The following is a 15,075-nucleotide window of genomic DNA, read 5'->3' on the forward strand; positions in this document are numbered from 1 at the left end:
TCGTGTTAGTCTGAACACTCAGTCTGTGGAGAGGCCCTGTAGGTCTATGGAGACTCACCGAGAGAAAGGAGTTGGCAGCAGGACAGCCTTCCTAGGCCTAGACCTACTCCCCAGATGCACCTGAGGAGGAAGAAGGCAGAAGTCTAGGAAAACAGTGATGCTGCCAATCTCTTCCTTTCAGTCTATGCGGAGACATCTGGTGGCACCTGAGACTCAAAGATATGGCCGTGTGAGTCTCAAAGGCGCCACAAGACTGAAAGGAAGAAGTTGGCAGCATGGGGGCTTCCCTAGGCTTCAGCCTACTTCCTCAGGTGCATCTGGGAAACTAGATGTAAGTCTACTAGGAAAGCTCCCTCTCTTCCTTGTTCTTCCTTGTTGTGAGTCTCAAAGGGGCTACAAGATTTCCCTACGTATTGTACTGGCGGAAAGGCCTCACAGTCATGCTCAAAATGGAGGAGATTCAAGGGGGGGAAAGGAAGACATGACCCGATGAAAAGCCAAAAGCAGTCATATTAAGATAAGAAATAACTCGCTTTGGCACCGCCTTAACTCTTTGTCTGGCTTTTCGCTATGGAATTCTGGGAGCTGGAGTTTGTTGTGGGGCCCAGAGCCCTCCGCTCTGGGCCCACAACAAACTCCAACTCCCAGAATTCCATAGCCTTATTTCTCTACTGTGGATGCAGCCCTAGATTCCCACCCGCTGTTTCAGAGCTCTCGCAGCTCCCCAACTAGGAAATGCCAACTCTCGCGAGAAGAGGGAACTCCCCGCCCTTAAAAATAGTGGGCCCCGCCGTGACGTCATCGGCAAGCGCCGGAAGTGAAGGTCAAATGAGGCAGCTAAGGGCTCTTTTGACCCATTGCTGCCCATCTTCCTGCCTTATTCGTTTGTAATAGGCATCGCCTTTTGTTTACCCTGCCACCATTTTAAAATCCATATAGATATACAGTATTGATTTTTGTTCAGTTTCTTTAGCCCAAAGCATTGAATCTCCATTGAAACCATTAATGAGCAAAAGTTTGTATGCTCATGCTTCAATGAAATAGCATTAGCTAATGTCCTTGCCACTGAAAATGTAAGGAACAAACAGGGCCGCAGCATCAATGGTTGCTTTGTTTTTATTAAGCCCTTTAAAGTTAGTACAAAACACACTTTTCATTCTAGGCTGAAGAAATGATGAATAAACTGGAAGTTAGAATGCAGTATTAGCTAGGAGACAGAGAATGGAAGGCCAAACCCTGTTTGAATAACCTTCGAAGGTGGGGAAATAACAGCACCACCTCATGGGTTTATATGCAGTCCATGCACCCACAATTTCTTCCTTGTGTGATTCCAATGTGTGTGTGTATGTATGTGCTTTCAGACATCTACGAACAATAAAAACTCATACAAAAATATAAGGTATTCACTTTTTATCATGGAAAACAACTCATGTACACCTAAATAGTAGTAAACAAGTAAGTAGAAATTACCAGTTATCTCAGCAAACAGGTTAACTCCCAAACCAACATTTGCTGAAGTAACACTTAGCAATGGAGGAGGCATTTGTAGCAGAGAGACAAACAGCTGGAGCAAAGGGTGCTTAACTCACCCACTTTCTTAAGAGTCTGTTCTGGGTATTTCCACTTGAGCTGTCTTTGGAGCCCATCTTGGTTGGAGCTGCAGTTAAAAATAGCCAGGGGGTACTTGCAGGGACAAAGGTGAAGCATTCCTGCCCTGCCAATTCTTCCTTGGAAATATCCCACACTCACTGCTGCCTATTTCTCTAAGGAGGAAAACCAGCTGTGGAGAGCCCATGCTTTCCCTGTAATGTGTAGTTCTAACATAGTAACAGAAATAAACAAACCCCTTGCCCTTTCATCTCAGCTATAAATGTGTAGAAGAACAAAAATCCATTCTCTTTGCCAAGCCTCCAAATTCTTTTTCCTCAAAAAAAAAAAAAATGCAGACCGTTTTCTGCTAATCTCCTGTAATAAGTATGGAACAGGAGAGTGTCAGCTTCACCACTGACCAGTTGTTCATGTGAATTATTAAAAAGCCATGGGTTTCATGGGAGGAGACAAGCAGTTCCTTGTGCACAAATGCTGTATTTGGACTCTTCTCAACACTCTAGTGATGAATGCTTTTGCTCAATCTTGCCGGGTGGTGTCCTATATTTTGCATGGCATTCACTCTCTGTCTTCAGGAGCATGCGGTCAATTTGGAAAGGTTTCCACTTAAAGTCTCGGTGGGCAAGTATCTGTGACCTGCTTTGGCTCAAGTGCCACAGTCTGTTATTGTCAAGAGCATACTGGGATTTCAAAGAAAGGCTTCGTCGCAGCATTGAAGTCACAGAAGGCACTTCAGGATTCCACCACATGGACCTAAACAAGAAGGAAACAAACTCATTTTGCAGATGCAGTAAAGATCAATATATGATGTAGTGGGCATAACAGTTGTCACCAGAAAGGACTGCCTTGGACACCTGCATGGTTCATTGGATGTTATGGCACAATTAAGAATGAGTTTAAAACAGTTATTTTGTTTAAAATATAGTCAAGGCAGAGAGTTTGCCATCTTGAGCTTAACATCTGAGCATTCTATGAAATGAGATACGATCACAAGCATTCTTTTCAATTAGGTGGCTCTCCCCTCTTCCTTTCCTACTTAGCCGTGAGAGGCAGTGGGGTAGGTGGTGGGTTTGGCTATACAGTGGACCCTTGTTATACGCTGGGGTTTGGTTACAAGATCCCCCGTGTATAACAAAGTCCATGTATGCTCCATTAAATATAATGATATAGCAAAATGGTGTCTCTCCCTTATAAAAAATGGAAAATCAAGGTTTGATATTTGAAATTTATACTTTTTTGGCACATTTTCAAGCTGTATGCTTGAATCCATGTATAAAAAATCTGTGTATAAGATGGGCCGACTGTAGTTGCTGTTTCTTCATTTTCAGAGCTTCTAAAAGAAGGGAACTGATATTTCTGTAGTTATTTGGACAAGCTATATAAGCCCCATTGCCACACCTTTGTGAAAGCTATGCACATGTATTTGAGGACGTGGAGATTATCCAAGGGTCTGACAGCATCCATGGTGGATAAAGTGGAGACATTTCTTTGTTATCAAGCCCTTGCATCATCATCTAATAGCCAATAAAAATATTCTGCACCCATGGCTCCTGCTAGTCTGGATAATATATGAATCTTTGGGTTGATCCAGCCCAGGTTACAGCATAATTAAAATGTGTTTCCAGAAGAATGGTTTCGTCTGCTAATAGATAAACAATAATATGCCGTTCTTTATTCTTTTCCTCTTTCACAGACTTCTTTGTATGGTAAATAAAATAAAAGGAAAGGAAAGAAGTGGTAGTAAGTGAAAGACATCCACTCCTCCTGTCCTGTTTGTGGTAGGGCAATTACAAGATAACAGCATTGTCTGGAAGCACCCATAGAAGAGAAAGGATAGGATTACAATCCATTACTAGTCCCCCTATCAGGAACTGATAGGCACTCAGATGATACTAGCATTTTCTGTCATCACTGGGAAGAAAAATGTAACTTAAATGAGAGCCAGTCTCATGTTTAATGATTGCTATATTTCACATTTCTGGATTTCTTTCCTTGCAAGGTGCCCTGAACAGAACAGAGCCATCAGGATGCAAGAAAGGGAAACAACAGCTTACCTCTTGCAGCAAAAGGGGGGAGGGGGTTTCCACTGAGACTCAATGCAGCCAGAACCAAACCTCCTTCACCCACACACTAAAGTCCTGATCCTGACTAAAGGCTCTAGCAGCTTCCATTTGGGCGGGCAGGTGGGAGGGGGAAATCTCAAGACACATTAAATCATAGAATCGTAGGGTTGGCCCACAAGGGCCATCCAGTCCAATAGCAGAAAACAAGCTTGCACCATCCTCAACAGGACATCCCTTCGAATATTTAAACATGGCTATCATGTCATCCCTTAGTAATCTCCTCTCCAGGCTAAACATACCCAGCTCCTAGGCTCAGAGAGCCTGGTTTACAGACCCTTTACCATTTTGGCTGCCCTCTAGATGTGTTCCAGCTTCTCAATATCCTTTTTGAATTGTGGTGTCCAGAACTGGACACATTACAGTGGGCCATCTCCTTACGCGGGGAATCCGTTCCAGATTCCCCCGCGTAAGGGAAAATCCACCTATGTTCGAGCCCCATAAGAAATAATGGGATGCGTGCATGTAGCAGAGTGGTGCGTGTGGAGCCAGAAAAAGGACACCTTTGCCACCGCAGTGGCGCTTTCCAGCACTCCTTTTGCCATGTGTCATCTGGATGCTGCACCAAAGGAGCACCGTGACGCCACCCACCATGCGGCTTGGAGGTGCAGTTGGGGCGTGCACTGTGCGGCTGCCAGGCTCCCACTCTGCCCCAAGGCCGGTGTTAAACGCCGGTCTGTTCAGCCCCTAAGACTTCTAGATCCTTTTCACATGTACCATTGTCAAGCCAGGAGTGCCCCATCCCATATCTGTTCATTTCATTTTTTTCTGCCTAAGCGCAGTACCTTACATTATTCCCTGTTGAAATTCATTTTGTTAGTTTTGGCCCAGCTCTCTAATCTGGTAAGGTAATTTTGAATTTTATTCATGTCCTCTGGGGTATTAGCTATTCCTCCTAATTTGATGTCATCTGGAAATTTAATTAGCATACCCCCTATTCTATCAACCAAGTCCTTGATAAAGAAGCTGAATAGCACTGGACCCAGGACAGAACCTTGTGGCACCCCCACTTCATCTGTCTAGTATGAAGAGGAGCCATTTGTGTGCCCTTTGGGAACGACAGGTCAATCAATTACAAATCCACCTATCAGCAGTATTGTCTAGCCTACATTTTACTAGCTTGTTTTGAAGAATATCATGGAAACTTGGCAAAAAGCCTTACTGAACTCAAGATATACTACACAGCATTCCATTCATCTACCAAATTTGTGATTCTGCCAGAAAAAGAGATGAGAGATAATGTGATCAAGCATTTAATGTAACATACAGTTTCCCACCCCAATATCTGTGGGATTGGTAATCACAGTTTTACTTACCTGTGTCTGGGAGTGAAAAGGTCTCTCTAGGAATCTGGAGATTCTCCAGTATGACTCTATGGTCAACTTCTGGCAAAAATATAGTGTTTGCCATTATCCAAAGTTCAGGCTATCCACAGTAAATCTGGGTACATATCCCTTGTGGATACAGGGGTCAGATTAATTTGACTCAAGTATGGTCACTCCTCATTCTCACTAAAGCTCTCACACAAAAGGTAAGAACACCATACAGAGGAGACTGTTATACCAAGACAACCTTGTGGATTAAGCAATCCTTGAAATGTTCACAGAGTGAGTTATTCAAGCTTTTTAAATGGCATGCAATCATACAGCTTGATGGGATCGGAAAATTCTCTCGTACTGTTTACCAAGTCTAAATTCTATCCCCCAGCTCCCACTCAGCTTTTGTTTTCCTTACTGAAAGAAAATATAGATTACTGATTTTTTCCATTTATGGGTTGATCATCAGTTGGAGTGTATTGGACTTGGATTAGAGAAACGGTAAGAGAAGCATTTTTAAATACCCATCTCCACACCATTAATTAATATAAATGTATTATCTTTTCTAAAATGTTAAGAAATTAGGGGTGTTTCAAGTCAGATGGTTCCTAATGCTACCAGTCAAAAGGCACTGTGATAAGAAGAATGAAAACTTTCAAGAACTGGTGGGAAAACGGGATGGATGCAAATGGAAAATAATGATTTCTATACCACCTTGAAATTCCACAAAGGAAGCAAAATGCTTGCACAACAAAAGCCTGACCTGGAAGCACTATTAATCTCATCTACCACATCACATATAATTTGGCTGAAAGACCTATGAGATACCCTATACAAAGCCTCAGCACACAAATAACAAATGTATCACACTTCATGCATAAACATTGTCTAGCATACATACTCATACATGTTAGTAAACTATGGTAAGTGAAACCTTGAAAGCTCCTTTAGCCAAACCCTAAGGATTAAACCTTCATGATGTTTCACTAAGCTGTCATGTGTTCTGAGGTGGTTCTGAACCAATACCTGTGTCGTTTGAGTCCAGAAGATGATGGAATAGTGAGACCTGTAGTGAAATAAAATCAAAGATCAATGCCAAACATAAATGGCCAGTGATAAACAAACAGCAGTATTCTATTTTTGGTTGGCTCTTTCATTACTTGTATAAACTAGTAGAGATTTTTCCTTATACCCTTTGTAAAAACCCAGGATGATGAGAAACCATGATGGGCAGAATGACACAAATCTAGTCACTGAGAAGCATTACCGTTATAGAGAACATAGAATACGGAATTCTGCCCTCTTTCATCCCTCTAGTTCCACCTGGAATTTTTTTCTTTTTAGGATTACAGTATTCATTACATCCCTTAATGCCTCAGCAAAATTTGCCAGTGTCTTTAGCATATTTAATTGTAGCATACCTGGATTCATTTTACCAAGAAGTTCTCCACTGGGCTGCTCATGAAAGGGAGGTGGATGCTGTTTGACAAGCGACATTTTGAGAGTCTGTCGTTGTGATGGAGAAATCATTACGAGAGTGGGCTTGGGTTCTTTAATCCTCATCTCATATTCAAACACGGGGACAGTCTGTTTATCGAGGGGAACCTCTAAACAGCATAAATGTTGTGGAAGACACAAATCAGGATTAGATTATAGTAATCTAAAATGTCTCAAAAATGAATCTAAAATTTCTCTAAAACACCCAGAAAACCTATATTTTACAGGTTCAATACATTCCAAGTACGGTAATATTTGCACAAAATGGTCAGTGGCTCAACCCTCAAGGTTCTTCAAAAGATCCTGAACAGCATCATCTAGCTTGCTCTGGATAGTCACTAGAGAAGTGTTGATTTGGACTGTTTTTGAACACCAAAGAAACCAAATACAGTAACCATAACAACAATGTATGAAGAACAATACTGGATCAGGCTACAGGGCTGTTTACTCCAATTTCATTTTTTATTTCATCCTAGCTTTCTGTGCTAGTTACACTGCAACTGCTTTAATTATTATGTTTGATACTATCTTTGTAGCCTTTGTTGTAGTTATGCCTTAGCTACTGTGATTTTCTTATTTGCTAACCATGTTGTTATGCTGTAACCATTATCATTACTACTAACTCATATTTCATATTAACTGGCTGTTTTATAATTACCGTGGGCCCTTGGTATCTGCTGGGGTGATCCCATGGTCAGGAATACTAAAAAAGAAGGAAGTTAAGGATGGATGGAAGTTTATCAAAAGGGAGATACTGAAGGCACAACTTCAGTTCCAGTGAGGAAGAAAAATGGGAGGTGTCTCAAGAAACCAGAATGGATGACTAAGGAACTTTCAACTGAGCAAAGTTTTAAACAGAACATGTATAAGAAATGGAAAAATTGGGAAATCACCAAAAAGGAATTCAAATAGCTAGCATGTGTAGGGGTAAAGTCAGAAAAGCTAAAGCACAGGATGAACTCAGGCTTGCTAGAGAGGTTAAGAACAATAAAAAGGCTTTTTTGGATATCCGTAGCAAATGGAAGAAGAAGGAAATGGTAGAGCCACTGTGTGGAGAAGATGGCAAAATGCTAACAGAGGACAGAGAAAAGGCAGAATTACTCAACACCTTCTTTGCTTCAGTCTTCTCAGAAAAAGCAAAGGGTGCTCAACCTGAGGATAATGGAGCAGAGGACAGAACAGGGGAAATTCAGCACAGAATAAGTAAAGAGATAGTACAGGAATACCTGGTTAATCTAAATGAATATAAGTCTCTAGGACCAGATGAACTACATCCAAGGGTATTAAAAGGTATTTTCTATAGTATGTGCAAGGAAAATCTCTCACCTTGAGACTTCTGACAGTTATTTAGGTTCTCTCTTTGTAAAAAGGAAGAATCTTCTATATCTTTAGCCTGAATGAAAATAAATAAATAAACAAATAAATAGGCCTTTCTTATATTGTTTATATATTTGTTGATACATCTTTATGCACCTTTTGTACTTTGAGTATAGTCATAACTTGTCATAAATAGATTTGCCTTTTACCACATTGCTATGACACATTTGGGGGACCACAGCTTTCAAATGAGTGGAATTTTAAAACTGGGGAATTTCTGCCACCAGCCATCTACTCTTTAAAGAAGCCATAAGCAGATATGGCAAGACATATACCAGTGTGTTGAAAGTTGCTCTGAGAAATCTAGACATTGCCACATCCTATTCCAAGTTCTTCTACTTCTCCCATCCACCATTCTTTACTGTAGGTCACTATAAAACAATTAGGAGGCAAGACTTCATATGAATGGCACCCAATCCCTTACATTTCTAGACTAACTGAAAGCGCAAGTTACACAATACTTGAGCACTTTGAATTCCAAACTACAAAGTTGGAGGCTAAGGCCTGAAACACACGGGCCATATAAAGCGGCTTTTGGATGCTTTGGGGGCGTTGCATTTACATGACGCATGCCCAAAAGCAGAAGGAAGCCGCACTGAGGTTGCGCTCTGGTCTAAAGGACCGGATTAAAAATGAGTCAATTAAGACCAACTCCTGGTTGGTGTGGCTTGGGACTTGTGACAGCAGCCTGCTTTGGGAGTGGGCCATATGGTCACTGCAGTTCCAGCCTGATTACAGCCAGAGGCCATTCTTTATCAGCTGTCTGCTTCACCCCTCAGTTGAGAAAGCTTCCAACTAACAAGCAAATCCTGTCACTATGCTGAATTAAGGAGGGTCCAAAGCTTGGAAACGTTAAAGTTAAAGTTAGTCTGTTATTAATTTTGAAAATATGTTATAATTAGTTGTTTTAGCGAGAAATACAATCAGTTCATTAATGGATTGTTAATATTTGTCAAGTCTAGTGACTCCCTTAGTTCAGAAATTCCAGGCCTCAGTGTAAACTCAGAAAACCTTTATTCAATCAATATAGGTCTGCTCCAGAGATGTTCATTGTCAAAACTAAACATCAGGCATTAGCAAGGCCTACTGAAACCACACACAATTTCAAATCATTGGCAGGCTATTTTCACATTCATTAAAAAAACCAGAACAACCGTCTTTCTTTCTTTTTCCCATACCACCCCCTCTTTCTTTCTTCTCTACCTTTCCAGGGAAATGGCCTTGGGATAGTCTTGAGCCAGGCATACCTCTCTTTCCTCTGTTCTTTCAGCACACAGGGATGCTATAAGCAACCCCTTGCAATAAACACCCCACCATATATTACATCACATTACTTCAGTATGCCAACACACATTAACCCAAGTTATATTTCAAAGGTCTTTATTTGCACTATATCCATGGCAAACAAGATGCCTGATGCAATTCCTGACAATATTGCATTAATAACTCATCCTTTTTAATTTAAAAAAACTCACATTAAAAGTATTAACAGTGGCCAACTTCAACCTGAACCCCAAATACCTTTAAAATTATTAATTGGTAAGGGAAGATAGAGAAATATGAAGGAAATAAGAAAGAAGAAGGGAAAAGAAGGAAAGAAGGAAAAGAAAATTTAGGAATGTTGAGGAAGTCAAGGAGGGAAGAATTATGGATGATAAGAAAGGGGAAAAGGAGGGTTTGAAATAGAGGGTTTTAGAAAGAGAAGAATAGTTGAAGGCTATCATTGTCAAATATATTAAATTACAAGCTAGGATTGTAAAACAATATCGATAGTTTTTTGTGGGTTTTTTGGGCTATGTCGCCACATAGCCCGAAAAACCCACAAAAAACTATGGATGCCAGCCATGAAAGCCTTTGACTTCACAATACAGATAGTGTTATGTATGTTTGAAAATATGTATTTGTGTTTGTGTAAATTTGTGATTGCATGATTAGGATAATGTATGATGTTTTTAAAAAGAGTTTAAAATGTCTAATAAAAATATTTTAAAAAATAATTAATTGGTAAGATGTTTAGAGCCTACAGACGGGCAGGAAAAAGTGGCAAGAACCTGCATTTTCTGGAAGTGGATCAAAAACCTGCTGTTCACACCGGCTACTCCCAAGGCAGCCTGAATGCACATAGCCTGACTGCATGGCACAGCATCAAGCTGTGTCACTGGGTAATTTTTTTGTCACCTCCCCACCATGCATGTGCACTATCACATGAACACACTGCTGGTGACTGCCTGCCTGCCTAGATACTATCCCATTGGATGGCTGCCCCTTTGATCAGGCATATATTTCCACCTCCGATGCTCCACCATCAAAGTGCTCAGTAAAACACTGGCAAAGCACAATCATGGGCCCCTCCTACATGCCTCCTTCACCCCATGCCCCCTCTTGGACTGTCTGGTTTGTGTATGTTGTATTTATATCCTCTGGAGGTGTCACTTTTTTTTTTTTTTTGCATTGCCATCCCGACCATTTGTTTATGCCAGCTCCGTTCTTTTTTAATGTGCAACCGCACCGGTGCATTTATATGAAGTTTTAGGATTAGGATGGATCACTCCTTCAGAACTGATCACATGTTGGGGTGTTTATATGCAGAGTCGAAGGTGCACATTTTCCACCTCGAGTCAGACTATTGTGGCTTCTTTTTCCTCCGACTTTAGCCCCGAAGTGCAGCTTCAATCCAATTTCCACCCGCTTTGGAGGTGTGCATCGTCTAAACACTCTGCTTTCAATACGGGCAGAACCACTTTATTTGGCTTGTCTGTTTCACCACTTGCTGTCAGTTATGTTAGTCCTGGTTAATATATCTAAATTTGTAGTGAGAGCAAATTTGTGATTTTAGCATTTATTTGATTGATTGATTTGATTATAATTTATTTTTTCTATAACCTACATTTGGTTGCCTAATAATAAAATTTAATTTAATTTAATTTAAACTAATTAAAATAATAAGATGCCTGTGGTACAGGCAATTTTCTGAATCAAGACTTCCCAGATTATCCTGGTTCTGAGGCCTCATCCAGAAGCCAAGCATTCGAGAAATGGTAGCCTTTTTCTCACAATTACAGAAACAGTTTTGCCTGCCATCCCCCACAGCCACTGTGCAATCAAGTAAAATGTATTTTATGCTAATGGAATCTGGGCATTATGTTAACTGTTACTCAGATGACTAACATCACTGAACCGTTTTAATAATGTTTAAAATCAATGTAAAAATATTAATGAATTAATTTTAATAATTTTTTTCAGGCTCTGTAAGGAACAATTACCAACTCGGGCAAAAGACTCTTAGCACCTTTTTAAAAAGGAGTTACAATAAAGAATGGAATTATGACCTCACGAGTAACTTGTAGCCAGCCTTGGCATAGTTCCTACAGCTTGTTTGACATATCAGTTTTCATTTCCTACAGAGAAAGTCCTTAATTAAACATAAAGGGCCATGTGTAACAAACCTCATTTCTCTATTGTTCAAACACACATTTAAGAATACAAATGACTGAAAGTGATAAAAACAGACTCTTACTGTTATGCACAGAACTATGCACCTGTGGGCAGAACATTATTTGTGCTAGCATACTGGGCCATCTTCTGAAAGCACCTCTAATCTCATGGCATGCATCCAGACACACAGCTGCCAAAAACATATTGTGTAGTTATTCTGTTTTAACTCCCCCTTCCAACTTTGGTAATATGATAAAACACAAGAGGAAGCTGTTGTAAAACAGGATATTGCAAATGCAAGACAACATCTAGACTCCATCAAATTTTGTGAATGAAGGACGATGACTGGACAATAAATGTTTTTTATGGAAACACCCATGTATTCTGTGAAACCAACCATTCCCTCTGATGCAGATTTGGTTTCCAGAAACAGATCTAACTATACCAGTAACAGGGATGGAAAAATCTGTCCATTTTGTCCCATTCTCACATAGGTTTGTAACTTTTAAAAAAGATTCTCAGAAATATCTGTGTATATTGTTTGCTCATGTGTCTCCTAATATGCTCATATTAGTATGCAGTTTTGCCTAATATGTGCACTGTTCCAAGAAATTTCCTTAATCTCATGCCTCTTGTATATTCTTTTCACTAGTCTCATTATCAAAAGATTGGCCACTAGGGGATGTACTGGCCATAGCAAGTGAGTAGAATGATGTTAAGAGAGAGTTGTAATCCACACCAGCGGAGGGATTTACCTACCACTGAAATTATAGATTCAGGATATTTTTCAAGAGCAAGTGTGTTGTAGTGGTTTGAGTGTTGAACAAGGACTCTAAAAAACAAGGTCTTGAATCCCCACTCAGCCATGGAAACCCACTGAGTGGCCTTGGGAAAGTCACATTCTCTCAGCCTCAGAGGAAGGCAAAGACAAACCCTCTCTAAATAAACCTTGCTCAGAAAACCACTTATAGGGTTGTCTTAGTTTTGCCATAAGCTGGGAACAACTTGAAGGCACACAACAATAACAACAAGAAGATATTTTCACTAGGTATATGCATTGTTGTACAGGTTGAGTCTCTCTCATCTGAAATGCTTGGGACCAGAAGTGTTTTGGATTATGGCTTTTTCCAGATTTTGGAACATTTGTATAGACATAGTCAGATATCTTGGAGATGGGACCCAAGTCTAAACATGAAATTCATTTATTGTATATACTCATGTATAAGTCTAGAAATTTTAGTCAAAAAACTGACTCCAAAAACCTGTATCGACTTATCCACGGGTCCATGTAAGTCCTGTTCTTTACCTCTTATTAAAAAAGGGGAACAATCCCCTGGTGAAAGGCAAGAGCATACTCTGTTCTGGAAGCAATGACCCCCTTCTATTCTGTCATCCATCCAGCCTTTAGTGTGAGAACAAACAGTTATGTCTACTGGAATTTTGTAAGTTCTTTAGCATTTTTTTCCTTATCCTTTAGATCTTTTGTTACATGCCCCTAAGTTTTACCCTCAACTTATTCACAGGTCTTATCAAAATTCATAATTTTGGCCCCAAAACCTGCCCTCGACTTATAGTCGAGTATATATAGGTATGTTTCCTATACACTGAAGGTAATTTTATACCAAGTATCTTGAATAATTTTGTGAATGAAACAAAATTTGTGTATACTGAACCATAATAAAGCAAATGTTTCACTATGGCCTGGTACAGATGGGTGAAAAGCGCCAGTCTGTGAGCGGGGTGAGGGCTGAGTGTCCCCACGCTCACAACCTTCTCCGCGCTGTCCGGGCACCATAATTCCTCGCCTCTGTCCATACAGGGCATGCAACGATGAGAGCCGCACCAATAGTGCTCGGCATCTAGCACAAAAAAAAACCCACCAGGGGTGGGTTCTTTTTAGGTTTCACAGAGGCCACAACATTTGTCTCCAGCGGCCTCCATCCGGGGCAGAAAGGGGTGGAGTCTCGCCACCCCTTCCTGCTCGTCTGTACTGGGCCTATGTCAGCCACTGATGTGGACATTTTTGGATTTCCAATGAAGAATGATACAAGTTGCCACCCGAAGAGGCTTCATGTTTCCCATCACTGGTATAGAAACTGGTGGAGCCAAATCACATATAGACAGACAGATCAATCAATCTTTAGGATTGTTCCAGAGCTTGCTTATGCACTCATTTTTCACCCCTCAACATTTGTAGAACTTTGTTTCTGTAACTGAAATGTCTCCCCCTAAAAATGTCAATTTCAAATTATTTTGATTAAGCATTATGTCCAGTTGTGTCATATCATCTTGCAGTCCCTCTACAATCCACCCATTTAAATACAACTGAGTTCATGATACAACACTATGATCACCCTAGAATTCCCTAAAGTATTTTGCAAAAGATGTGTTTAAAATGCATATCTTAAACTTTCATATCACACTTCTTTATTTACTCAGGGACTACAAATACTCCAGATTACCTGAGCATACCTGGTATATTTTACTTTTAGATTTTGTCTGAAAGGCACTGAATATATGTTGAGCAGTAACAGAAGTTTTTGTTTCCACAAACCAACCTGACACATATAGATTACACGATTCATCTGCTTGTTCTTCTGTTCTGAACTGCTGTCTCTCTGTGATATCTTGGAAAGACTACGACACTTTCCATTGCTTGGAGAAATTGTACTTGCCTAGAAGAATTTAATAAAGAGAGTGTATCCTGGCCGACTCTTAAATCATAGTGTGAGAAAGGGTTAATCAGAAAGCTGAGGAAGATCTCTGAAAACAGAATCAGAATCTCATTTCAATCAGGTACAGCAGAGGTAAAGGTAAAGCAGTGGTGAGTTCAGAAATCCATCAGAGAAGACAATCAAACAGAGATAATTACAGTTTACTACAAAGTAAGCAGAACATAGCAGAATGGTGAGTAGTACGTGCAGCTACTACAATGCCTAGTGATAACACAACACATAAACACAGGCAAATATCTATTACCATCTCATTAGAATAATATGCATGAATTGTGGAAAAATGTTCCTCACAAATGAGCTGAAATATCTGACAGCTGGATACTGGTGGCCCGGCTGAGACTAGTATTAGAATGAAAGTTCATTTCTAACTGGTCATTAATAGTGATGGGCATCTATGGATTAGCCACTCTTTAATTACATTAGAATAGTTGGCTATTAATGTATGAACAGCATCAGGTACAACATGGTTTATCTAGGCCTTTTTAATCTACTACAGATATCTACTACAGATACTGTCAGGTTTAGATTATGGGCAAGGATGACTGAAGGACAGAAATGTCTTATCTTTCTCTTCTAGTCAGCTGTAATAAAATAATTGTTTGGCTAAAATGAACTGCATGTATGGCATTGCTCAGCAACTGAATGCATGCTTTGTGTGTGGAAAATTCCACATTCAGACCTTGGTTACAGGATTCCATAGCAAGGAGGCTCAAAAAAAAAATCATACATCTTCCTTACAGACAGATAGCTTTAATTGTAAGATAATTTTTCTGTATGTATACCCTACTATATTCAAACAACAGCAATGAATGTGATATTGCTGCTGTGGGTGGAGTCATTTGAAGTCCAGCAAACTTTCATTATAATTCTTAGAAAAACTGAGAATTTTTCTTTTTGTATGATGCTATTTCCCCCAAAAAATCAGCTTTAAAATAAAGAGGAGTCATAATATGGTTCCTACAGAAAGAACTATAATGAACCTTGCCC

The 15,075-nt window shown here is 40.0% G+C and overlaps 1 protein-coding gene across 11 annotated transcripts in view; it reads right to left on the reverse strand.

Moving 5' to 3' along the window:
- Positions 1-1,395: 1,395 nt before the first annotated feature.
- The window catches only part of AGBL2 (AGBL carboxypeptidase 2), a 44,558-nt gene continuing 30,878 nt past the window's right edge, over positions 1,396-15,075 (reverse strand). For 10 of the 11 annotated variants that reach the window (XM_042446035.1, XM_042446037.1, XM_042446032.1 and 7 more), the window contains 5 exons: positions 13,912-14,028; positions 7,868-7,934; positions 6,466-6,651; positions 6,071-6,110; positions 1,396-2,361 (listed from right to left, as the gene is read on the reverse strand). In XM_042446035.1, the coding sequence (XP_042301969.1) occupies positions 2,100-2,361; positions 6,071-6,110; positions 6,466-6,651; positions 7,868-7,934; positions 13,912-14,028 (672 nt within the window). In that variant the 3' untranslated portion in view covers positions 1,396-2,099. The remainder of the gene's footprint in view (positions 2,362-6,070; positions 6,111-6,465; positions 6,652-7,867; positions 7,935-13,911; positions 14,029-15,075) is intronic. The other variant, XM_042446041.1, reaches the window with a different exon arrangement.

This window comes from Sceloporus undulatus, chromosome 1 (assembly GCF_019175285.1).
Source record: "Sceloporus undulatus isolate JIND9_A2432 ecotype Alabama chromosome 1, SceUnd_v1.1, whole genome shotgun sequence".
In the NCBI taxonomy this organism is placed as follows: domain Eukaryota; kingdom Metazoa; phylum Chordata; class Lepidosauria; order Squamata; family Phrynosomatidae; genus Sceloporus; species Sceloporus undulatus.